General features: G+C 39.9%; 2 protein-coding genes across 6 annotated transcripts in view; one reads left to right on the forward strand and one right to left on the reverse strand.

Moving 5' to 3' along the window:
- The window catches only part of LOC149459407 (uncharacterized), a 132,117-nt gene extending 129,005 nt beyond the window's left edge, over positions 1–3,112 (forward strand). For all 3 annotated transcript variants that reach the window (XM_089681163.1, XM_089681164.1, XM_089681162.1), the window contains exon 9: positions 2,648–3,112. In XM_089681163.1, the coding sequence (XP_089537289.1) occupies positions 2,648–2,857 (210 nt within the window). In that variant the 3' untranslated portion in view covers positions 2,858–3,112. The remainder of the gene's footprint in view (positions 1–2,647) is intronic.
- An 11,528-nt stretch (positions 3,113–14,640) lies between these two features.
- PRICKLE4 (prickle planar cell polarity protein 4) overlaps positions 14,641–22,505 on the reverse strand; it is a 66,085-nt gene continuing 58,220 nt past the window's right edge. For all 3 annotated transcript variants that reach the window (XM_089681168.1, XM_089681167.1, XM_089681165.1), the window contains exons 6-7: positions 18,587–18,773; positions 14,641–15,578 (exon numbers count right to left, since the gene is read on the reverse strand). In XM_089681168.1, the coding sequence (XP_089537294.1) occupies positions 14,995–15,578; positions 18,587–18,773 (771 nt within the window). In that variant the 3' untranslated portion in view covers positions 14,641–14,994. The remainder of the gene's footprint in view (positions 15,579–18,586; positions 18,774–22,505) is intronic.

Below are 22,505 nucleotides of genomic sequence, written 5' to 3' on the forward strand. Positions count from 1 at the left end.
GTAATCAAGATGGCAGACAGCTGTGTTAGTGCATGCAGTTTCTTGTGAACGAAGGCATAAAACCTGCAGATATCTACAGAAGACTTCAAGCACAGTACAGTGATGAGACTCTCAGCCACAGTAAGACATTTCAATGGTGTAAAAGTTTCAAAGATGGCCGTCCATCCGTCAGTGATCATCCCGGCCGTGGGGGTTCCCAGCCCATAGCAGTCATTCCTCTGAACATTCAGCTCATGGAACACCTGATCCTGGATAATCAATGCGTAACCTGTCGTGAAATTGCACAAGGGACAAATCTTTTTATGGGAACAGTGAATACAAAAATGACGATGTGAAGCAGGCTGTCCTAGGATGGTTCAGGCATACTGACAAATCTTTCTATACCAAAGCTTTCCAGTCATTAGTTAAACGCTGGGAAATGTAGCAGGAGAGTATGTCGAAAAATAAATGCATATTCCACTCCTTGAAATTTATTCTTTTATTATATAAACTCAAAAGTTCCGGTTTGACTTGAATGGCCCTCGTAGTAACAAAAGTTGGGACACCTGTAGGTAGTGTCAGCATAAACTTTCAAGGCTTAATTTCCTTACATTGAACAACTATGAGTTGTTAACCCATTACTTTTTCTCTCTAGCAATTTACTGCTTACCTTTGTACCATTTCAGGATATTAACCGCTTCCCGTCCACCCTATAGCAGAAATACTGCTACAGGGCGGCATGGGTGCTCAAAATCACATATATATACGTGATTTTGCATTTCCGGGTAGGGGGCATGCGCCCTACCAGCGCCAACATTCGCGGCCGCGGCTGTCAATCACCGGGTCCCGGCCAGTAATTACTAGCTGGCGCCCGGTGATTTCCAAAGAGCTCGAGCGGGGAGGAGGAATGTTTTGTTCTCCTCCCTGTCAGCTCTGGCACACTGCCATCCAGAGCAGTGTGATTACAGAGAAGCACACAGACAGCCCCCTAGTAAAACTCTCCCTGCACACAGTTAACCCTTTGATCTTCCCTTCCTGCCCAGTGCCATTAGTACAGTGTCAGTGCTTTTTTTTTTTAGCACTGATAACTGTATTGGGCTCCGTGACATCAAATCAGTTTCCCCCAGTGTCAGAATGTCCACCGCAGTCCCGCTATAAGTCGCTGATCGCCGCCATTGCTAGTAAAATTTTTAAAAAAATTTAAATCACAGTATATATACCGCCATTTGTAAATGCTATAACTTTCACATAAACCAATTAATTTGCATGTATTGGGATTTTTTTTAGCAAAGACATGTAGCAGAATACATTTTGGCCTAAATTTGTCAAAATTGTTTTTTTTCATAAAAAGTTTACCAGACATGTTTAATAGCTAAAAGTCAAAAATATTGTTTTTTTTCCTCAAAATTGTCAGTCTTTTAAATATATATATCTATATATATATATATATATATATATATATATATAGAGATATATATATATATATATCGTAAAAAATAAAAAACGGACATGCAATCAAATACCACAGAAAGAAAGCTCAATTCGTGGGATAAAAGGACGTAAATTTCATTTGGGTGCAGTGTTACATGACCGTGTAATTGTCAGTTAAAGTAATGCAGCGCTGTAACGCAAAAAATGGCCTGGTCAGGAAGGGGGGTAAATCCTCAGGAGGGCAAGTGGCTAACTGGATTAGAACTGGTAAATTTCAATAAAAACTGTAAACCTCATTAACATTTTCCCATGGATGTAGCATAGCTTATGCCGATGAAAGGGCTGTGTTTGCTCACACATGAATGAGTGTTCCGTACATCCCTGCGCAGGCAGTCCCGTTCAAGCCAATTGGGGTGCAGCGGCTGCTTTGACAACAGTGGAGGTGCATGGCTCAGAACGCATACTGAGATCAAGACCCTGCACCAGCACAGCTGTCAAAATAAGAGTAGCAGTTGTGTCTGTACAGCTGCTTTGCACCAGTTGACATGAATGGGACTGCCTACACAAGGATGCATGGAACACCTTTGCATCCCCATGTAGGCAAACATTTGGGCATGTGCTATAGTACGCCTGTGTGAAGGCCTAAAGGCTTATTTATATGGGTGCTCAGGCCTATACAGTGTGATGAACATTTTTTTTTATATGACTGTAGCAGCCTGTGCAGCAGCTGCGTGCAGGCCGCCAGTTAACTCTATACAGTTTTGTTCTTTAGCTTTAGCGAGAATTTAGCAGGAACTGTGTAAGTTTTGCAGTTTGTGTTGTCTAATAATGATTTTAGTGGACTTTTAATGAAAATATCCTTATGATAAACATTTACACAGCTATTGAGACCTGAAAAAAAAAATCAGCAGCACCTTCTCTTTATTTTACCAGTCCTATGCTTTCAGAAAATGCATGGTTTGGAGGTCTTTCACAGACTCTGAAAGCTGAAAAATAACCTCAAGGTTTATAGAGTAATTTACTTACAGTTTTGCGTACCTTTTTTGTTTTTTACCATATCATATTTAGCACAGATATTTAATAAACAGGTAATATGCATGCCAAAACTCACTACAATTTCTGTCATTCCCATATGCAATATGAGTTGGGATGGGCTTACATGGACAATATCCCTGTAAACAACTTATAAAACAGAATATATAAAAGTGTATAAACATAAATTTCTTTTCCTTTGTAGGCATTTTCCCAAGATTGCAGGACATTTGCATATGTTGCCAGCACCTTACTAAAGAAAGACCCATCTCTTGAGGTTGCTGTGTCAAATGCCCTACGGTCTACTCTGCAGGACATTGCTGGACACTGTGTGCAAGAACTGAGCAAATTCATAGACCATTATGACAATATCCCTATAAACATTTCGGAAAGACTGCAGAATTCAGATATATGAGAAACTGATTCTGACAGTTTGTAAATATAGAGATCAGCAAGATTTGCTCTTTTTTTTTTTTTCCCCATTTGTGGACTTGTTTCTAGCACATCTAGAAATTTTTCTTAGAAGCTGCACCCAAGTGCCCAAGATTGCCGAAGTCAAGGCCTGTCTGAGTTGTATTCTTGATTGTGTTATTCTGGTTTGAAATAAAATCCCATTTTCCAAAGCAGTGTTACATATAGGGAGATGAATAAAACTATAAACCAAAGAAAATATTGTTTATTTATATGCTAAACGAAGGGTCCAAGGCTGTGTTTACCATATTCAAAACCTGGAGTAGCGGTATTCTAGCAGACCATATGTTGCTTTGCTTTGCACCTGTATGTGTGTATTTGTCTGTTTGTTTGTACACATTGCATGAAATGAGAGCCACTAATGAGGAAAGATGTCCCTTGGTTATATTTAATAGCAAATCCTCCCTGTATGGCTAGCCCTCAAATATACACTCTAAAAAAAACCTTAATCCTTTCCATGTTGGGTATGTACATTGCAAGGGTTTTAGCAAATTTCAGTGCAGACATCTACCTGTTGCTTCTGGTAGGAACTCATATCTGCATTTCACTCATCATTTCCTGTATGGGTGGGAGTGTCTGCTTGCTTGCTAATAAGCATTCCCCAAAACATCAACTATATTAAATACACTTTAACTCATAGCCTTACTCCTGTTATATGGATATTGATAAGATTTCTCCGTTCATTTGCCAAAAGCTGAAAGGCCTGCCTAATACAATGATCAGTTACAGTTTTACAAAGCATGTCCTCATACTAGGCACCCTTTTAGATGTGCATTACTCTTTATCATAATGATACAAGTGATAAAACTGTTAGTTTGAAATGAGGCCTGAGATTTGACCTCAAGCACTGTGCAGTCTACTGCAAAAAGTAACAAGCTAGTTGCATGAGCTAAAAAATAGAATAATGGCATGTGCTGACCATAAAGGGTACTGATGAAAGAGTGACAGGTAAGTTATTTTTTTTTTTAATCTACAGTCAGGTCCATAAATATTGGGACATGGACACAATTCTAACATTTTTGGCTCTATACACCACCACAATGGATTTGAAATGAAACGAACAAGATGTGCTTTAACTGCAGACTGTCCACTTTAATTTGAGGGTATTTACATCCAAATCAGGTGAATGGTGTAGGAATTACAACAGTTTGCATATGTGCCTCCCACTTGTTAAGGGACCAAAAGTAATGGGACAGAATAATAATCATACGTCAAACTTTCACTTGTTAATACTTGGTTGCAAATCCTTTGCAGTCAATTACAGCCTGAAGTCTGGAATGCATAGACATCACCAGACGCTGGGTTTCATCCCTGAAGATGCTCTGCAAGGCCTCTACTGCAACTGTCTTCAGTTCCTGCTTGTTCTTGGGGCATTTTCCCTTCCGTTTTGTCTTCAGCAAGTGAAATGCATGCTCAATCGGATTCAGGTCAGGTGATTGACTTGGCCATTGCATAACATTCCACTTCTTTCCCTTAAAAAATTCTTTGGTTGCTTTTGCAGTCTGCTTTGGGTCATTGTCCATCTGCACTGTGAAGCGGCGTCCAATGAGTTCTGAAGCATTTGGCTGAATATGAGCAGATAATATTGCCAGAAACACTTCACAATTCATCCTGCTGCTTTTGTCAGCAGTCACATCATCAATAAATACAAGAGAACCAGTTCCATTGGCAGCCATACATGTCCACGCCATGACACTACCACCACCATGCTTCACTGATGAGGTGATATGCTTAGGATCATGAGCAGTTCCTTTCCTTCTCCATACTCTTCTCTTCCATTCACTCTGGTACAAGTTGATCTTGGTCTCATCTGTCCATAGGATGTTGTTCCAGAACTGTGAAGGCTTTTTTACATGTCGTTTGGCAAACTCTAATCTGGCCTTCCTGTTTTTGAGGCTCACCAATGGTTTACATCTTGTGGTGAACCCTCTGTATTCACTCTGGTGAAGTCTTCTCTTGATTGTTGACTTTGACACAGATACACCTACCTCCTGGAGAGTGTTCTTGATCTGGCCAACTGTTGTGAAGGGTGTTTTCTTCACCAGGGAAAGAATTCTTCGGTCATCCACCACAGTTGTTTTCCGTGGTCTTCCGGGTCTTTTGGTGTTGCTGAGCTCACCGGTGCATTCCTTCTTTTTAAGAATGTTCCAAACAGTTGTTTTGGCCACGCCTAATGTTTTTGCTATCTCTCTGATGGGTTTGTTTTGTTTTTTCAGCCTAATGATGGCTTGCTTCACTGATAGTGACAGCTCTTTGGATCTCATCTTGAGAGTTGACCGCAACAGATTCCAAATGCAAATAGCACACTTGAAATGAACTCTGGACCTTTTATCTGCTCATTGTAATTGGGATAATGAGGGAATAACACACACCTGGCCATGGAACAGCTGAGAAGCCAATTGTCCCATTACTTTTGGTCCTTTAACAAGTGGGAGGCACATATACAAACTGTTGTAATTCCTACACTGTTCACCTGATTTGGATGTAAATACCCTCAAATTAAAGCTGACAGTCTGCAGTTAAAGCACATCTTGTTCGTTTCATTTCAAATCCATTGTGGTGGTGTATAGAGCCAAAAATCTTAGAATTGTGTTGATGTCCCAATATTTATGGACCTGACTGTATATATAACCATTTTTGAGAGTTATATTCAGCTAAAGGTTTAAGCATATTTTCAATTATTTACAAAATGCTACCTGTAGCAGTAATCTTGGCTGTGTGACATTTTAACAAAACTTGAGAACTTTTGCATCAGTAAGGTAATTGGTCTTCACCTTCTACATTTTAAATATCTTTACTGTACAGTACAGGGCATTGGCTGAGTATTGATAGGCCCTGGTTTATAGACTGCTAAAGGTGATGGGACATGAGCAAGCTGAGAGTCTTCAGTCTTTTTTATAGTGTCCCAAGGTAATGGACTTGCTTGCTTACAGCAAAATCATTCCTAGCTTAACTACACTATTACTTTTTTCTTTGGATTCTTCAAGCAGCTCCTTACTGTTCTCCAACACAACAAAAGAAACAATGCATCTGGATTGTTGCAACTACTTTAAAACTTTAGGAGCTGGACCTCATCCTGTGGGCATGGCCTGTAATGTTACTTCAGGCACTGGATCCTGTATGGGAACTCATCTCAGGCACTTTTTCAATGTGTTTACTGTAGTTGGTGATAGAGGGCTATACAGGTCCAGTGCCGTAGTCCAGTATATGGAATCCAGACCCTGAAGACTGCTCCAGGAGTTTGCCTACCATAATGGGGTAAAGCCCGGACCATATTTTGGGACCAGTTTCATGAACAGGTAAGAACCTGGATCTGACTATTACTGTAAAAACTGCCAATGACTGGAATTCATTTTACAGTGTAAACTTTTCAAGCTTGGTGCTAGAAACAACTGAGTACTGTCCGTGATACTTTTTTTATTTGCACTAACATACAATTTTGAGGACAAGCTTTCGGGGTATGTCCCCTTCTTCAAGGTCTAAGCAGTACTATTAAAATCACAAAGTTTAAGCAGAATGTTAGAAGGGATTGAGAGAAAAAAAAAAAGGGCTACAGATAAGATACATCAAAAGCAAGGGGGGGAGGGGGGGATACAACACTCACACAGAGGGGGTCAAGTTTTAGCTAATAGATAGTCATAAAGCTGTCGGATAATGGTTGAGGAATCCCATCTCCAAATTAAGACCGTTATCTTTTGTGTCAAATAGAATTATCATTCTTAGTTCAAATGTTTTTCTTTCCTGGATGGATTTAAATTTTCCTTTCAGAACTAAAATATTGAAGTCTTCCATATTGTGGCCTGGTTGTGAGAAATGGTGTCCTACAGGTGTGCAGAGGTCATCTTCTTTATGTTCCTTGATGGTATGTCTGTGCAAATTCATCCGTGTTTGCAACTTCTGACCTGTTTCACCAACATAAGATCCTTTGCTGCATTTTCTGCACTGGATAAGGTACACAACATTACTGGAGGTGCAGCTGTATGATCCGGAGATATTAAAGATCCCTTTTGAGTGTCTGACACTTTTTGATGGATTGATTTGGTTGCACAGCTTGCAGCGTTTCTTATTGCAGGGTTTGCTTCCATTATTTGTGACATCATAATCAGAAGGAAGTTTCCTACTGATTAGTTTATTTCTGAGGTTGGGGGGTTGTCTGAAAGCCAGTATTGGGGGTTGCTGGAATATTTCTTTCAGAGTTCCATCCTCTGTTAATGATGGGTTGTAAATCTTTGATTATTTTTCTTATCCCTTCTAGTGCTGGGTTGTATGTAGTTACTAGAGGTACACGGTTGTTTGTTTTTTTCTCTTTGTACTGAAGCAGATTTTCCCTTTGGGTTCTCAAGGCTGTGTTTATGCTGGTGTTGATAGTTTTGTCCTTGTAACCTTTCTTATGGAAGGAGTCTGCTAGTGTCCCGAGATGTTTATCTCTGTCTCTTGGGTCAGAACATACTCGGTGGTATCTGATGACCTGACTGTGTATGATGGCACGTTTCGTGTGTTGGGGGTGGAAGCTAGAACTGTGGAGGTAGTTGCATCTGTCAGTGGGTTTCCTGTATATTGAGGTGTGAAGGGTATTATCCCTGATGTATACTGTGGTGTCTAGGAAGTTGACGTGTGTGTTTGAGTATTCCATTTTTAGTTTGATTGATGGATGAAAAGTGCTCATCAATGAGTAAAATTGTTTTAGATTTTCTTCACCTTCTGTCCATATGATGAAAATATCATCAATATAGCGAAAGTATCTGTATGGTTTTTGTTCCATGCTGTTCAGGAATTGTTCCTCCATGTCAGCCATAAATAAATTTGCATATTGGAGTGCCATTTTACTTCCCATCGCAGTGCCCATACATTGAAGATAGATGTCCTTATTGAAAGCAAAGTAGTTGTGTGTAAGTATGAATTCAATGAGCTGTGTAACATCCTCAGCAGTGTATTTGTTGTTTGGTGAGGATGATAAGGATCTGTGACATGCAGCTAATCCATCCTTGTGAGGGATATTACTATACAGGGATACTACATCCATAGTCACTAGAAGTGTATTAGATGGTAATTGCTGGATGTTGTTGATCTTGTTAAGAAAGTCAGTTGTGTCTTGCAGGAAACTAGCAGTATTCATGACTAACGGTTTTAAAATTTTTTCTACAAAGCCTGAGATTTGTTCGGTGAGTGTATTCATACCTGTTATGATGGGTCTGCCTGGATTTTGCGCTATTTAAGTACCTGTAGTAATAATAATACCATGATCCCATACTACAGGACTGTGCTTTAACTGAGCAATTACCTTCTGTTCTGTTCTGTTCTTTTGTGTGGATGCCTGAGAACTAGTAACAACACACATTTCCAGAATGGCTCTTATCTCCTTTTACATACGCAGAATTTTGTGACACAAAGTCTGGTCAGCTGAGCTGCCTATAAAAGACAACTCACAAACATGCCCTTTAACGGACATCTCCTCGGTACTTGTGAATTCAAAAAATATGTCATAGGAGGGAAGGTTAGTCTCCCAAAGTGGAAAATTCAACCACCATCCCTTCCCAGGAGCCTCTACCCCTTGAAAATACAGATCACCTCACTGCTCTACCGAGGCTGTCCAAGGACAGTCAGATGTACAGAATGCCTTGAACCATCTCTTAGGTAGTTGTGACAGTATCCCCACAGGACAATTATTCTATTCAAACTTTTCATGATTCAAAAGCTCAACAGGGTATTTGTCCTATTCAGAACCTAATCTATATCAGTCATCAAGGAGGGACTCTCCATCATGAACATTCCAGGCATGGAAGATTGACAGACACACTTCCTCAGCTTTCAACAGCTGAATTCAGTGGGTCCTTCACCCAGGGGTATTTAAAGCTCTTTGTCCATGGTGGATCTTCAGGTTTCCAGGTTTATAAACATGCTGGAACAATGTGTGTCCAGTGTTGTAAATATATGGGTATAATAATGAATATACTTATTAGTGTTTATCAAAATGTATGCAATGTAAATTCTTTGAATCCAAATCAATCTTGGCAGCAACTCTGTTCTCTAGAGCAGCTTTTCTCAACTAGGGTGCTTTCAGGCTTCTTCAGGTGTGCCTTGGCAAAATGCCCAAAAATTGTATACAAGCCAGCAGGTGGATCAATCCTGCCTTTTATTGCACAAAGCCATAGGTTTTCATTGTGCACTTGTATGACCTTCTAGCTGCCTGCATCCTAACAACCAATGACATCATCAGTTGATAAAGAGGACGTCGCATGCATGCACATCATCCTTGTTTGGCCTTCCCCTGCCCCTCTCCATCAGCACTGTTGTCACATTAGCAGAGTGAGGGAAAGAAAATTAGAGAGACACACTGGAATACTGGTCAGTACCAGTGTGCAAAGGTGTATTTGCTTTGGAAGAATAAATCACCTCTAATGTTCAATGTACTGGATGTGTGTAGAATAGTTTTTTACAGTTTAGATTGCGATGCCTTGAGATTGTGCAGAATTTTAAAGGGTGCCTTGACTGAAAAACAGTTGAGAAACATTGCTCTAGAGAGAGAGCAATTATTAAATCCCAGAACCAATGACAAATTCTACTTGCAAACATTACAATGATCAGACACCTTCAGAGTCCAATTCAAAATACTCAGTCCTTTTTGTCATATACACATCCAGCATATATGTCCAATCTATATGATGTGCCTAGGTGACTTCCATGCATGCAGTAATGTGTACTATCTTCTAGACCTGTGCTTCTATACTACTGTGTCACCAATCAAACTCTTTTCTTGAAATACAGCTTCTTCCCATTGACTTAAATGTACAGCAACCTGATTGGTTGGTTTTACCAGCACCTTTGCAGACAACCTACATCTTACAATCCCTTGCAGACAACCTCCTTTGAAATGTTTAAGCAACTGAGAACTGAAAAGAATAGGCGCTGTGGAAAATGCTCTCAGTCAAGCACCTTAATGAAGGTGCTTCTTTATTGGGTGAGACAAAGTAGCAAATATAATAAAATTTGACCAGCCTGAAGTGAACAGTGTGACTCCAACGGACGGCCGGCGGCCATTATATAGAAGACCATTAGAGGGAAGGCTGGCTGAGTGTAATTAGCAGGGGATGGGGTATCAAATTAATGTAATTTTTAACTTAGAGTTCTCCCACAACAATGTTTTCCTTTTATTATTTTACTATCACATTAATTTGGCTAAAGACAAATGTATATCATGTTTTCCAATAGTGTTCTTATACATATCCACTCCATTTATTGGCACCACTTTCTATAATTTGCAATTTACTTTTAAATTTGTATTCAGCATTGCTTCAGGACGAGCCGTCTGCTTTGATTGACACTCCATCCCCTGCTAATTACACTCAGCCAGCCTTCACTCTAATGGTCTTCTATATAATGGCCACCAGCCAGGGTTACCAGAGACTTGACAAAGCGCAACTACGTGAAACATGTCATCTTGGCAACCCTGTATACGCTCCCTGCTGAAGCCGACGCCGGACACTGCCTTCCGCCCTTCACTTGCCGTGATGACGCCATCCCGGACGCAGGTACACTGACACCACGTGATTCGAAGCTGACAGGAGCGTTCTCCAATCCCTTCAGAGCGGAAGGCCCTCCGTTGGAGGCACACTGTTCACTTCAGGCTGGTCAAATTTTATTATATTTGCTACTTTGTCTTACCCAATAAAGATGCACTTTCATTAAGGTGCTTGACTGAGAGTATTTTCCACAGCACCTATTCTTTTCAGTTCTCTTCATCATGCAAATGATTAACAAGGCAGCAGTGGTGAACTCATGATTAACTGTTCACATGTTTACACCTGGACTGGCCTCTCTGCGCTCATTTGTAGGAGTTTCCCTTAATTAGACAACCAACTGTAAGTAGGTTGACCCACAGATCCCAAGGTAAGGTATTTGCCTTTGCATAGAATTAACATAGTAAAAAGTCATTATTCTGTCCTTATGTGGTGTAAAATGCAGCTTGATGTTCGTCAACTACGGTGACTCCAGCTCTAGATACACTGCTATCCCCATAGACACCCATATGGAAGAAAAATATATTTTAAATATATTTTTAAATTACTCTTCCCAAATATATTGCCATATATTTGAAATACTACAATTTTGTCCATATTCAATATATTTAAAAAAATAAATAAATTATATATATACATACACACACACTGCATGTTGAAATGCCTTATTACGGAAAGAAAAATGTTTTTAAAAATACATTTCAAATATACTGTATGTCTTTAAAAATACAAATCTACATTCTTGGAATGCATTTACAAATATATGTAAAAATATATATTAAAATGACTTTTGTATATGTTAAAAAAAAATCAGAAGAATATATTTAAAAAATATATATTTTTAAAAATATATTATTTTTAAATATATTCTTCACATTTTTTTAAAAAGTAAAAAAGTAATTTTAACATATATTTTTACATATATTTGTAAATGCATTCCAAGAATGTAGATTTGTATTTTTAAAGACATACAGTATATTTGAAATGTATTTTTAAAACTATATTTTGTAATAACAGATTTCGGCATGGTGTGTGTGTGTATATTTATTTATTTTTTTATTGAAATATATGGAATATGTAGTAATGTAATGTAGTATTTTAAAATATATGGCAATATACTTGGGAAGAATATTTTTAAAATATATTTCAAATATATTTTACTTCCATGTGGGCGGGCACCTCTGCCATTTGAATTACAGGCATTGTTGTTACCTCTGAAACAAGTATAACACCATACGTACATGAAGATCTAAAGCCCAGGGGGGCACAAAACTTGAACACTTTCTAGGATTTATCTCCTACACTTTGCTCCACTCCCTCTATTACCATAAAAATGACAGCCAGGACTTGCTATGTATCATACAGTAGAAACAGCTGTCAAACTGCAGCTGCTCCTATGTATAACTACACTTGCAGATAGTTTGCAAGAGAATGTAGAGAAAAGGATTACCACAAAAATCGTGCACGCCCTGTAAATCTTTATTTTGTGAACAAGTGGTCACAAGGAGAATCCTGGAATTCATAGAGTGGCTACAGCATTCTTTAGAATTCTATTTTGCCACCACACAACAAATGCTGGTGCAAGTAACAGATTCATGTACCTGATGGAAACAAATACATGCAGCTGGGGAAAGCACAACTTACAAAGTGTCCATCCTCACTACAGCTGAGCTCCCTATTGCTTTTGCAGCTGCCTCAAAACAGGACCACAGTGGAGTTTTGTGATGGTGGGTGGAGAAAGATGGGCATTCAGAGATACTATATAATCAACAATAATCACAAATGGTGAGACACATGTGATCCCAGCACTGGGGGATAAATGATAGTGCAAAAAGTGCTCAGTGTTAAAGACACTTCAAATAACATGTATAAACTCACATCTACAACTAAATGGGTATAAATGATGATGAAAAATTTGTATAAATGTATATAAAGCAAAAAAGTCCAACAAAAATATTAGTGACACTAGTGTTCCAAGTGCATGCAAGTGGTCCTGTGTGTTGCAGCCTCTGGTGATGAATCCACAAATGGCTAAATTGGCTCACAACCCCACTCCCTTTTAACATCACAGTTCCATCCCCTTTACATCACAGTCCCCTCCTTCACAGCAGTGTCTTCAACCCCCTCTTCATATCACTCCCCCGATTAACATCACCTCACCTTCACATTCCTGTCCTCTGCCTCCTTTATATCAGCCCACTCCTCCTTCATATTACTAACTTCAACCCCGCTTCATATCACCCCCTTCACATCCCTGTCGTCACCACCCTTTTGTATCACCCCTCCCCACCTCCTCTTTCAGATTTCTGTCCTTTGCCCCCCCCCCTTTATTTCAGCCTCCTCCTTTAAATTCCTGTCCTAACCCCCCCCCCATTCCTGTCCTCCGCTCCACCCCTTTATATTACTCTCCTCCTCCAGATTCCTGTGCTCTGCTCCCTTTCACATCATCCTTGGCTTCCCCCAAATCCTTCACAGCAGTGACTGTAATTCCCTTTAATCTCCTACCTACAAAGGGCAGAAGATGGGAAACACATCAGTATACAGCTGACATCTGAGGCAGGACAGTTCCGAATGGACGGTGGGAGGCACATCAGTCTAGAGCAGACATTGGAAGCAGGACAGGTCTGGATGGACGGCTGGAGGCACATCAGTCTAGAGCGGACATTGGAAGCAGGACAGCTCCATATAGATGGCGGGAGGCACATCAGTCTACAGCAGACATTGGAAGCAGGACAGCTCCAGATGGATGGCGGGAGGCACATCAGTCTACAGCAGACATTGGAAGCAGGACAGCTCCATATAGATGGCGGGAGGCACATCAGTCTACAGCAGACATTGGAAGCAGGACAGCTCCAGATGGATGGCGGGAGGCACATAGGTCTACAGCAGACGTTGGAAGCAGGACAGCTCCAGATGGATGGCGGGATGCACATCAGTCTACAGCAGACATTGGAAGCAGGACAGCTCTGGATGGATGGCAGGAGGCACCTCAGTCTAGAGCGAACATTGGAGGCAGGACAGCTCCGGATGGATGGCAGGAGGCACATCAGTCTACAGCAGACATTGGAAGCAGGACAGCTCCGTATGGATGGTGGGAGGCACATAAGTCTAGAGCGGACATTAGAGGCAGGACAGCTCCGGATGGACGGCAGGAGGCACATCAGACTAGAGCGGGCATTGGAAGCAGGACAGATCCAGATGGATGGCAGGAGGCACATCAGTCTAGAGCGGACATTGGAAGCAGGACAGCTCTGGATGGACGGCGGGAGGCACATCAGTCTACAGCAGATATTGGAAGCAGGACAGCTCCAGATGGACGGCGGGAGGCACATAAGTCTACAGCAGATATTGGAAGCAGGACAGCTCCAGATGGATGGCGGGAGGCACATCAGTCTAGAGCTGACATTGGAGGCAGGACAGCTCAGGATGGATGGTGGGAGCTGCACAACTTTTCTTGGTAACCAGCAGGTGATTGGTTGCTTGCAAGCAATCATCTGCTGTTTAACCCACTCTCCATCCAGAGCCTCCAATGTCCGCTCTAGACTGATGTGTCTCCCCGCTGTCCATTCGGAGCTGTCCTGCCTCCAATGTCATCTGGATGAGGATGACAGCAGTGACGGCAGCTGAGCAGAAGAGCTGGCTCTTAAATGGTGGGATTGTGGCTGGTCCGGATGGGACAGTAACACAGACCGCCATTTATTGATGTCTGATCTAGAGGAGGGCATAAAACCCCAATAAAGCATGATCCATTCTTCCTGGGGGAAGATGTTTCCTGGATTAACAGTCTTTGGGGTTACTACCAGTAAATGTTAAATGTCTCATTCCTTGTGTGAAGGGGAAGAGAGAGGAGAACAGATCCAGCGCTGTGCATGACTGCATCTCTCTTTCCTTCTCTCTCCTCGAACAGTAGCAGAAGCCATTGGCACTATCAGCTATCTGCATGGAGCTTAGCTTGACAATTGACAAGACAATTGGTGGAACCAACAAAAAAGGTTTATGATTGAATTGTGAAGGAGTTTGACAGTCATAGAAGAAATTAAAAAAACTAAAGTGATTACAGCTTTTTCATAATTTTTTTTTACAGACATGAGAAATCTGCAACTCCATTAAGAAACATTTTCATAATCCATAGTTATGATAGTCAAGCCAACAAGCTTATGAAAACTGTCCTTGGACAGGCATATAATTATAAAGGAAGGTATGTATTCAGTCAGATTTTCTAATCCTTTATTTGAACTCTGTTCTTTGTACATACTGGCACCAAAATCTGATCAATAATTTTAGTTATAAATATTGGTACATAATACATTAAAATATTATGTATCATTCATTAAATGATAGATTAAGGCAAGGATAAAATCATATACAAAGCCACTTCAAAAAAAATTCAGTTGCAACCAAGGGAAAGAAAGTTAGTAATTGCCATACAGCTTATATAGATCAGTTATGCTCTTACAAAAAATCAAAACAACATTGTACAAGTAATGCCCACAAAAAAACGGAACATATTACAAGGAATCTGGTAACACTTCTTCCCATCCTGTGATGTGGGAGGTTTGTTCTTTTATGACACTTTGCAGTTTTTTCCCCGTTGCCGTCTTTTTATGGAGTTGCTTTTGAAGTGTGTTGGTGAATCTGTTCCTCTACTGAGTGAATAATTTGGGATTGGTCTTCCAAGGAAAAATCCCTCTGGCTCAGAGTCTGATGAGGAGCATGATGTTTCCTCTTTCCCATCCAGATCATATCTGTACCCTGAGCACCAGGATCCACTTGTCTCACTATCTGTTTCATTATACAGTCTTGGTAACACTGTTTGACATCTATTTATTGAGGATTCCTGTAAATTAGGGTTCAGTCTTCTACTTTTGTAATCTTTCACAGAGTCATTCCAGGTTCTGCAGTTTAACTGACATCTGCTCCTTGGGGAGCTACACTGGTGACTTGATGGTCTTGTAACACTTTTCTGAGATCTAAAAGTGCAGTACATCTGAGAGTCACAGGTTAAGCAGCTTTGGGAGCAGTAAATATGATCATTGTGAATGATAAACTCTGATCTATGAAGCGGTGCCCTGCAGCAGGAGCAGCAGAAACAGGAAGGCAGCAAATGCCAGTACTGCCCTTTTAAAGTCATAAAATCTTCATCAGGATCTGTAGGAAGAAATAATTTACAGACTGAGTATGCTTGTCAGTTGGTATACTGATATTGCAGTACTTCCACATGATTCATTCTCAAAGAAAAGTTTTATACATTCCTTATAGGCAATTTAAAGCCGTATTAAACCCAAAAGCAAACATTTATTATATTGCACCTTACCAATCCATCGATGGGATGGCTGCCTTAGTTTTCTTTAAGCTTTCTTTCCTTTATTTTCACCTGGTGATCTGGCCAGTAAGTCTGTTGTTTTTCAAAAGAACAAGTTCTCTTGCAAATGTAGCAGTTACAGGGATGATACTAACCATTTACCACTGACAATGGTGCTTACAATGATCAGTTTTTATTTATTTAGGTAAAACCTTTAACCCAAAAAGGAAAAAAAAATGTTTTAACGGTTTATAAAGTGTGAGCTGGAGTTTGGCTTCTATTTGTTAGTGTCTAAATCTGCTAGTACATCTAAATACTCCCCTCTCCTCCCCCCAGAGTAACAATGCTACTATCCAATTGTGCACTTTGTGCTCATAAATCCAGAGTGAGGGCATTCTAATACAGGGGGTGTGTTACTGGCCAAATCCTCCGGTGCCAGAGGAGAAAAAAGGCTAAAAAAGAAAACTAATGCAGCCACCATTTCTAGTGATTGGTATGCTGCAATATATTACATTTTTGGTATTGGGTTTAATAAACCTTTAACATAAAACTGCAGGCAAATAGATTAACACACAGCTGAAACATAAGTAAACCATTTCCTGCCAAAGAATTACCAAGGCTTTGTTCACACCAACTATATGTGCTAATGTCCATAGTTAGGGATGCTTTTGAATTGACTGAAGCTGCAGGTGAATGCACCCAAATGCTATCTACAAGACTTCTTTCCAATGCACTGCAATGGAGTGAACAGACATTGTTGAATATAAAGTTAGCCTAAATTGTACAGAAAAGGGTACAGAAAATGATTCACAAACCATAAGTTATATGCCCCTACCTGGACACTGCCCACCAGTATACCAATGTAACCCTGCCCACTCAGTGAGGCTCCAGTTATTGCTTTTGCCCATAGGTGATGGACCACTTCTGTTGGAGATCAAAGGTGCTATGCAGGTCAGGGCAGTGGTCCAGTCCTATAGCACCCAATAATGGGTTAAGGCTGGAACCTGGTTAGGACCACATGCATGGACAAGGTAATACAGGTTTTCCCTCCCTGTATACATATCAGTTATTGGCTATATACTGTATCTCTTGCTGGGGCATTGCCTATTGCCTAGAACTCTTGTATACACTACATCATATCCTTTTATCCTACAGGACACACAGCAATTTTAAACATGCAAGGAGCAGATTATGGGGTAATCTAGACTTTATGGGTGTTTTTTCCTAGTCATTATTGTCTTACTTTATTTGGGTCTGTAGGGAACGTTATTATAGCGTTTACCCATTTAAATTTGACAGTCTTTTTTTTTACCACCTCACCACTGGAAATTCTTCCCTGGCTAGTGATGTGCTGCTTCTAAGACTCCTAACAGCAATTTTCTGCTGTTGACACAAGTCAATCATTTGCCGACTCACCTGCTGCCTAATACCTTAGAGACAGACACCAGAATGGTTAGTACAAGAGTTATTGTGCTTCCTTCATACTGGACACACTGAATCCTGTACAGACAGTTCCCAGCATCAAGCATCTTTTTCATTTTTCTGAGGCTGCCAAGCCACCACCTGATCATCCATTCATATTAACAGTTTGTTTTCTAGATGGCTGTTTGGTTCTTTGCCGATTTGTGCTTAGGCCACAAGATGCTTCTGCTTTCAATTGTCTGGATAGGTCCATTTTTACTGTAGGCCTGTCGATGTTGTTTTGGCTATTTTATTTCCCACCCCTCATCTTAATCCTCTGTGAGCTCCTTACTGAAGCTTTACAGAGTGGGCAAGGTTATATGGGTATACAAGTGGTGGTCAGTGTTCAAGCACCTGAAGGTAGCGGTATATAACCTATAGAATCAATTCCTGTGTCCTGTACTCCAAGATATGGAATTTAAAAATGTCAGAATTCCTATTTACTCATGTCCATGTATTTCACCTGTACAGGTAACTGCATCTGGTGTAAGCCACGATTCTCCTCAGCAGTTTGCAGCACACATTTTACCAAAACAGGTTTCCATTGGTTTCAGAATTGCAGTTTCCCCATTTACTGCGCTTTATGATGATGCCAATTGCAGGTCCAATGAGCACACTGGAGGTTGAGAGGTGACACTGGCAAAGCTTATCCAGGTAATAAAAGTGTTACCCACCTTGTTATAAACAATGGTAGAGGTGTGTGAGGCATCAGAATACCTATACTGAATTAGAAATATTTTGGCCAGTAGAACATTTCACATATAGGTATTTTAGATGTGTATTTACGTTTAATATGTTTATGATTTCATCTGCCAAAAGATGTAAAAATTCTGTTTATCCAACATTCTGATTTATGCACCTTTGCCAATCTTCACAAACATGCAATGCACTTATGCCTGATTCAGCAATGCAGATTCCTATGGTACCTCTCCATCTCTTCATGCATGCTCATTGGAAAATTAATCTGCATCATCACCTTTGTCCAAAGCACAGAGGGGTCATCCAGACAGCAGTAATGCTAAACCAGTAAGTAGTTTGGTGAGCTTTCTGACTGGTAAAGTGTGTGTATCACCAGAATAGCTTACAAAATTACAAATCCTTAGCAGGTAAGTCAGTAAAAATGTTGAAATATGGTATCTATTTAGGTATATACCTGCAGTTCTGGTTTATTGTGCTGTTAGTAATGTGGTTAGTGGAACAAAGAACAGTGAGAAAATATACACTAACCCAGAATAGTCAGTTAAAACTTGTCTTTCACAGATTCATCTTCATTAAAATTAAAATACGAATTTGCTGGAGATTAACACAAAGTGCACATAATGACTGCTCTTTTCAGTTCTTTAAGTACACTGTAGGTTTTGTCACTATGGCATCTTTGATTAAAGACACTTACCAACAGGTTCACCACAACCCTCACAAGTCTCGGCATAAAGACGCTGAAAGCAGCCATTGCAGAACGGTCTACCACCTCTCATTACATATCGGCCCCCTCCAAGCACCACCTCACACTCCCAGCAACAAAAGTGTTCCACATGCCAGCAGTGACCTTCAGCTACTGTACATCTCTCTGTAAGAATCAACTGCAAACACAAAAATTCAGAAATGGCAGTTATAAAAAGCAGTAGACATTACAAAACAGAAGACTAACAAAAATACCAAAGTAAACAAATTCACATAAGCAATTACCATGAATAAATAATAATTACTTATTTTTTAGAGAGCATGAGAAAACTTAGGCTGTGGCATACCTGTATCGTTACAAATTTGTTACTTGAAAAACTAGGCTAAAGCTGGCCATATAGTAATTTTTTTTACTCGATCATCAGGTTCGATAAAAAAAAAAAAAAACTATCCGATATCCCCACCCACACAAAAAGTAGATAGGGGAATCACTCCCGCTTTTATTGTGTTCTGACAGTAGGAAGTCTTCCTTGCCAACAGAACACTGCCAAGCAAAATAGGTGCATTAGAAACTTTGGTGCACTAAGAGAACTATGATTTGATTGGTATTGCTTAATCTTTAACTGGAGCAATGGCATTGCTGGAACAGTTAAAGGGCAAACATTTACAGTATAAACCTATTACAAGACAATTTATGGTACAGCTCATAGAGGCCACCCACTTAAACGATGCTCTGCTGGACCTGGTAATCTCAAACCATGCAAAGATTACTACTAATGTTCATATAAAAGAACATCTGGGTAGCAGTGACCATAACCTGATTTCATTTAATGTTTGCTGTAAACAACAAGCACATACGGGAAAGATAAAAACGCCCAACTTTAAGAGAACAAATTTTCCAAGGATGAGGACTGCTCTACAAGACTTAGACTGGGAGGGCATATTGGCAGAACAGAAATGTGAATTGTTCAAAAAGACTATGTGAACACACTGCAAAATATATTCCCATGGGCAATAAGTTTAAAAGGCTGGAAATAAAACATATGTGGCTCATGGCCAAAGTAAAAAGGCTATAAACAATAAGAAAAGAGCTTTTAAAAAATATAAAAATGAAGGAACACTATCATCATTTAATTGTTACAAAGAATATAACAGAATATGTGACAAGGAAATTGGCCTTAAAAATTCGAATCAAGCTACAGATTGCAAAAGATAACAGGACAAAGTCCCCAAAATTCTTCAAATATATTAATAGCAAAAAGGTTAGGTCAGAGCATGTAGGCCCTTTACAAAATACAACAAAGGGGGACAAAGAGAAGGGAAATGTATTAAATACCTTCTTCAGCTCTGTGTATATAAAGGAGCATGGGAAAGCTCATGTCCATAATGGGGATGATATTGACACAGCTCCAAATGATCCACAATGGCTCAAAATTGATATGGTCTAGAAATATTTAGACAGAATAAAGGTGAAAAGAGCACCTGGACCAGATAAAATACAGCCATGGATCCTAAGAGAATTGAGCTCATTTCAAAGCCATAGTTTCTAATTTTTAGGGACTCTTTAATGACTGCCATAGCACCACTTGATTGGCATAAGGCAAATGTGGTGCCTATATTTAAAACATTTACAGGCTTGGAAAAAATCAGTTTGTAAATGGTTATAAAACTGCCTAAAAGACCATATTCAGAGAGAGTAGTGGTTAATGATTCATACTCTGGTCTAGAGTTGATAGTGGTGTACCCCAAGGTTCAGTGTTGGGACCCTTACTTTTTAATATATTTATAAACAATATAGGGTCTGGGATTAAAAATACCATTTCAGTCTTTGCAGATGACACCAAGCTATGCAGTGGAATAACGTCTTTACAGGATGCCTCCAACTGACAAGCCGACCTCAATCCACTGTTTAATTGGACAACTATGCAGCAAATGAGGTTTAATGTCGATAAATGTAAGATTATGAACTTGGGGGGTTAAAAATATGCATGCATGCATCATACATACTAGGGGGGGTACGAGAGAGAGAGTAATAGAGAGAGAGTACAAGAGAGAGAATGAATATTGGGGAACTGGAGAAAGTGCAGAGAAGGGCAACCAAACTACTAAGAGATATGGAGGAGCTGAACTATGAGGAAATATTAGAGGAACAAAATGTATTCTCTCTTGAGAAGAGGAAATTTGGGGGATATGATCAACATGTATAAATACATCAGTGGTTCATATAGTGAGAGTTATTAACTTTAAGGTCATCGCAGAGGACAAGGGGGCACTCTTTACGTCTGAAGGAAAAGAAAATTAATCTCCAAATACAGAAAGGCTTTCACAGTAAGAGCTGTGAAAATGTGGAATGGACTCCCTCAAAAGCTGGTTCTGGCCAGCTCAGTAGGTTTCTTTAAAAAAAAAGCCTGGATTCTTTCCTAAATGCACATATTATAACTGGATACTAACATTTAAAGGTAAAGTTGATCCAGGGAAGATCAAATTGCCCCTTGGGGGATCAGGAAGGAATTTTTTCCCCTGCTGAAGCAAATTGGATCATGCTTTATTGGGGTTTTTTTTTGCCTTTCTCTGGATCAACTGTAGGTATAGTATTGTGTATATAGGATTGTATACTTTTTTTTCAAATGTATTTAACGAGTTTCAAGCATTGAAAAGCAATATTTAGCTTTAGTGTTTATTGAGTTCTTATTTAGAGGTCTTGCTGTAGCTTTAAAAAAGACTTTTAGCAGGCACTACTCTATGAAATTATTATTAATATAATACAGGATTTATATAGTGCCAACAGGTTGCATAGTGCTTTACAATATAAAGGGAGACAGTACAATTACAATACATTTCAGTACAGAAGGAATAAGAGGCCCTGCTCGTGGAGCTTACAATCTAAAGGATGGAGAAGGTGGTACAAAAGGTGATAGCTGCAGGGGGTGATCTGATGGAGGTGGCTCAAGTACAGTTCTTAGGTGGAGGTGGGGTAGGCTTCCCTGAATAAGTGAGTTATTCAGGGAAGGCAGACAGGGTGGGGGCTGACCAAACACACTGGGGTAGGGAGTTCCAGATGATGAGATAGGCTCTGGAGAAGTCCTAAAGGTTAGCGTGGGAGGAGGTGACGAGGAAGTTAGAGAGCAAGCTGTTTTGGGAGGAGCAGGCGATTTGGACAATATCTGCAAAAATGCTGTTTTTTCATTCTCCTTGCACGTGATTGGGTATTCTTTGTAAAGTCAAGCCTTAACTTATTTATTACGCTCTGGAGCAACTGCACTTGGAAAGTGCACAGTCTATTTGCCTTTGGTAAATCAATTCTCTTAGATTGTAAGCTCCAAGGAGCAGGGCCCTCCTAACCCTCTTGTATTGAACTGTATTATTGCTGTATTGTCTCCCGTTATATTGCAAAGCGCTCAGCAAACTGTTGGCGCTATATAAATCCTGTATAATAATAATAATAATAATAATCAATTCCAGAGTATCCAATTGTGACAATATCTGCATTCTGACCTCAATTTTGTATGTAATTGAGCTATAATAGAATGTCAGTGTTTATTAAACCTGGAGGATTGCTTCACTCTTCGCTGATCTGCAGCTGAAAAAGAAACATCCACATGTATTTTGTTTTGAACAATAGTGTTTTAAAGAATAGTTCTCCCTTCTCCATTAGGCTTCAGGAAGGATGAACAGTGGCAGTTAAAGACTGTGCCAAGAAACATTTGATGGATGCCATTGTTGACCTTCTGCTGATAAATGCTAGGTGCCTGGCAGTCATGCCAAACCTGTGAAATCAGTACATTTTTGATTCACTGATCTAGAAAAAGCATACACTTTGTATTATGAGCCAAGTCAGTCAAAGGTTTAAGTAGATTCATTTGTGCTCTAATGAGTACAAAGGATGAGGCCCATGAACCAAGGCCTCGTGT

This window comes from Staurois parvus, unplaced genomic scaffold (genome assembly GCF_062004578.1).
Source record: "Staurois parvus isolate SC_StPar_1 unplaced genomic scaffold, SC_StPar_1.0 ptg000261l, whole genome shotgun sequence".
Classification (NCBI taxonomy): domain Eukaryota; kingdom Metazoa; phylum Chordata; class Amphibia; order Anura; family Ranidae; genus Staurois; species Staurois parvus.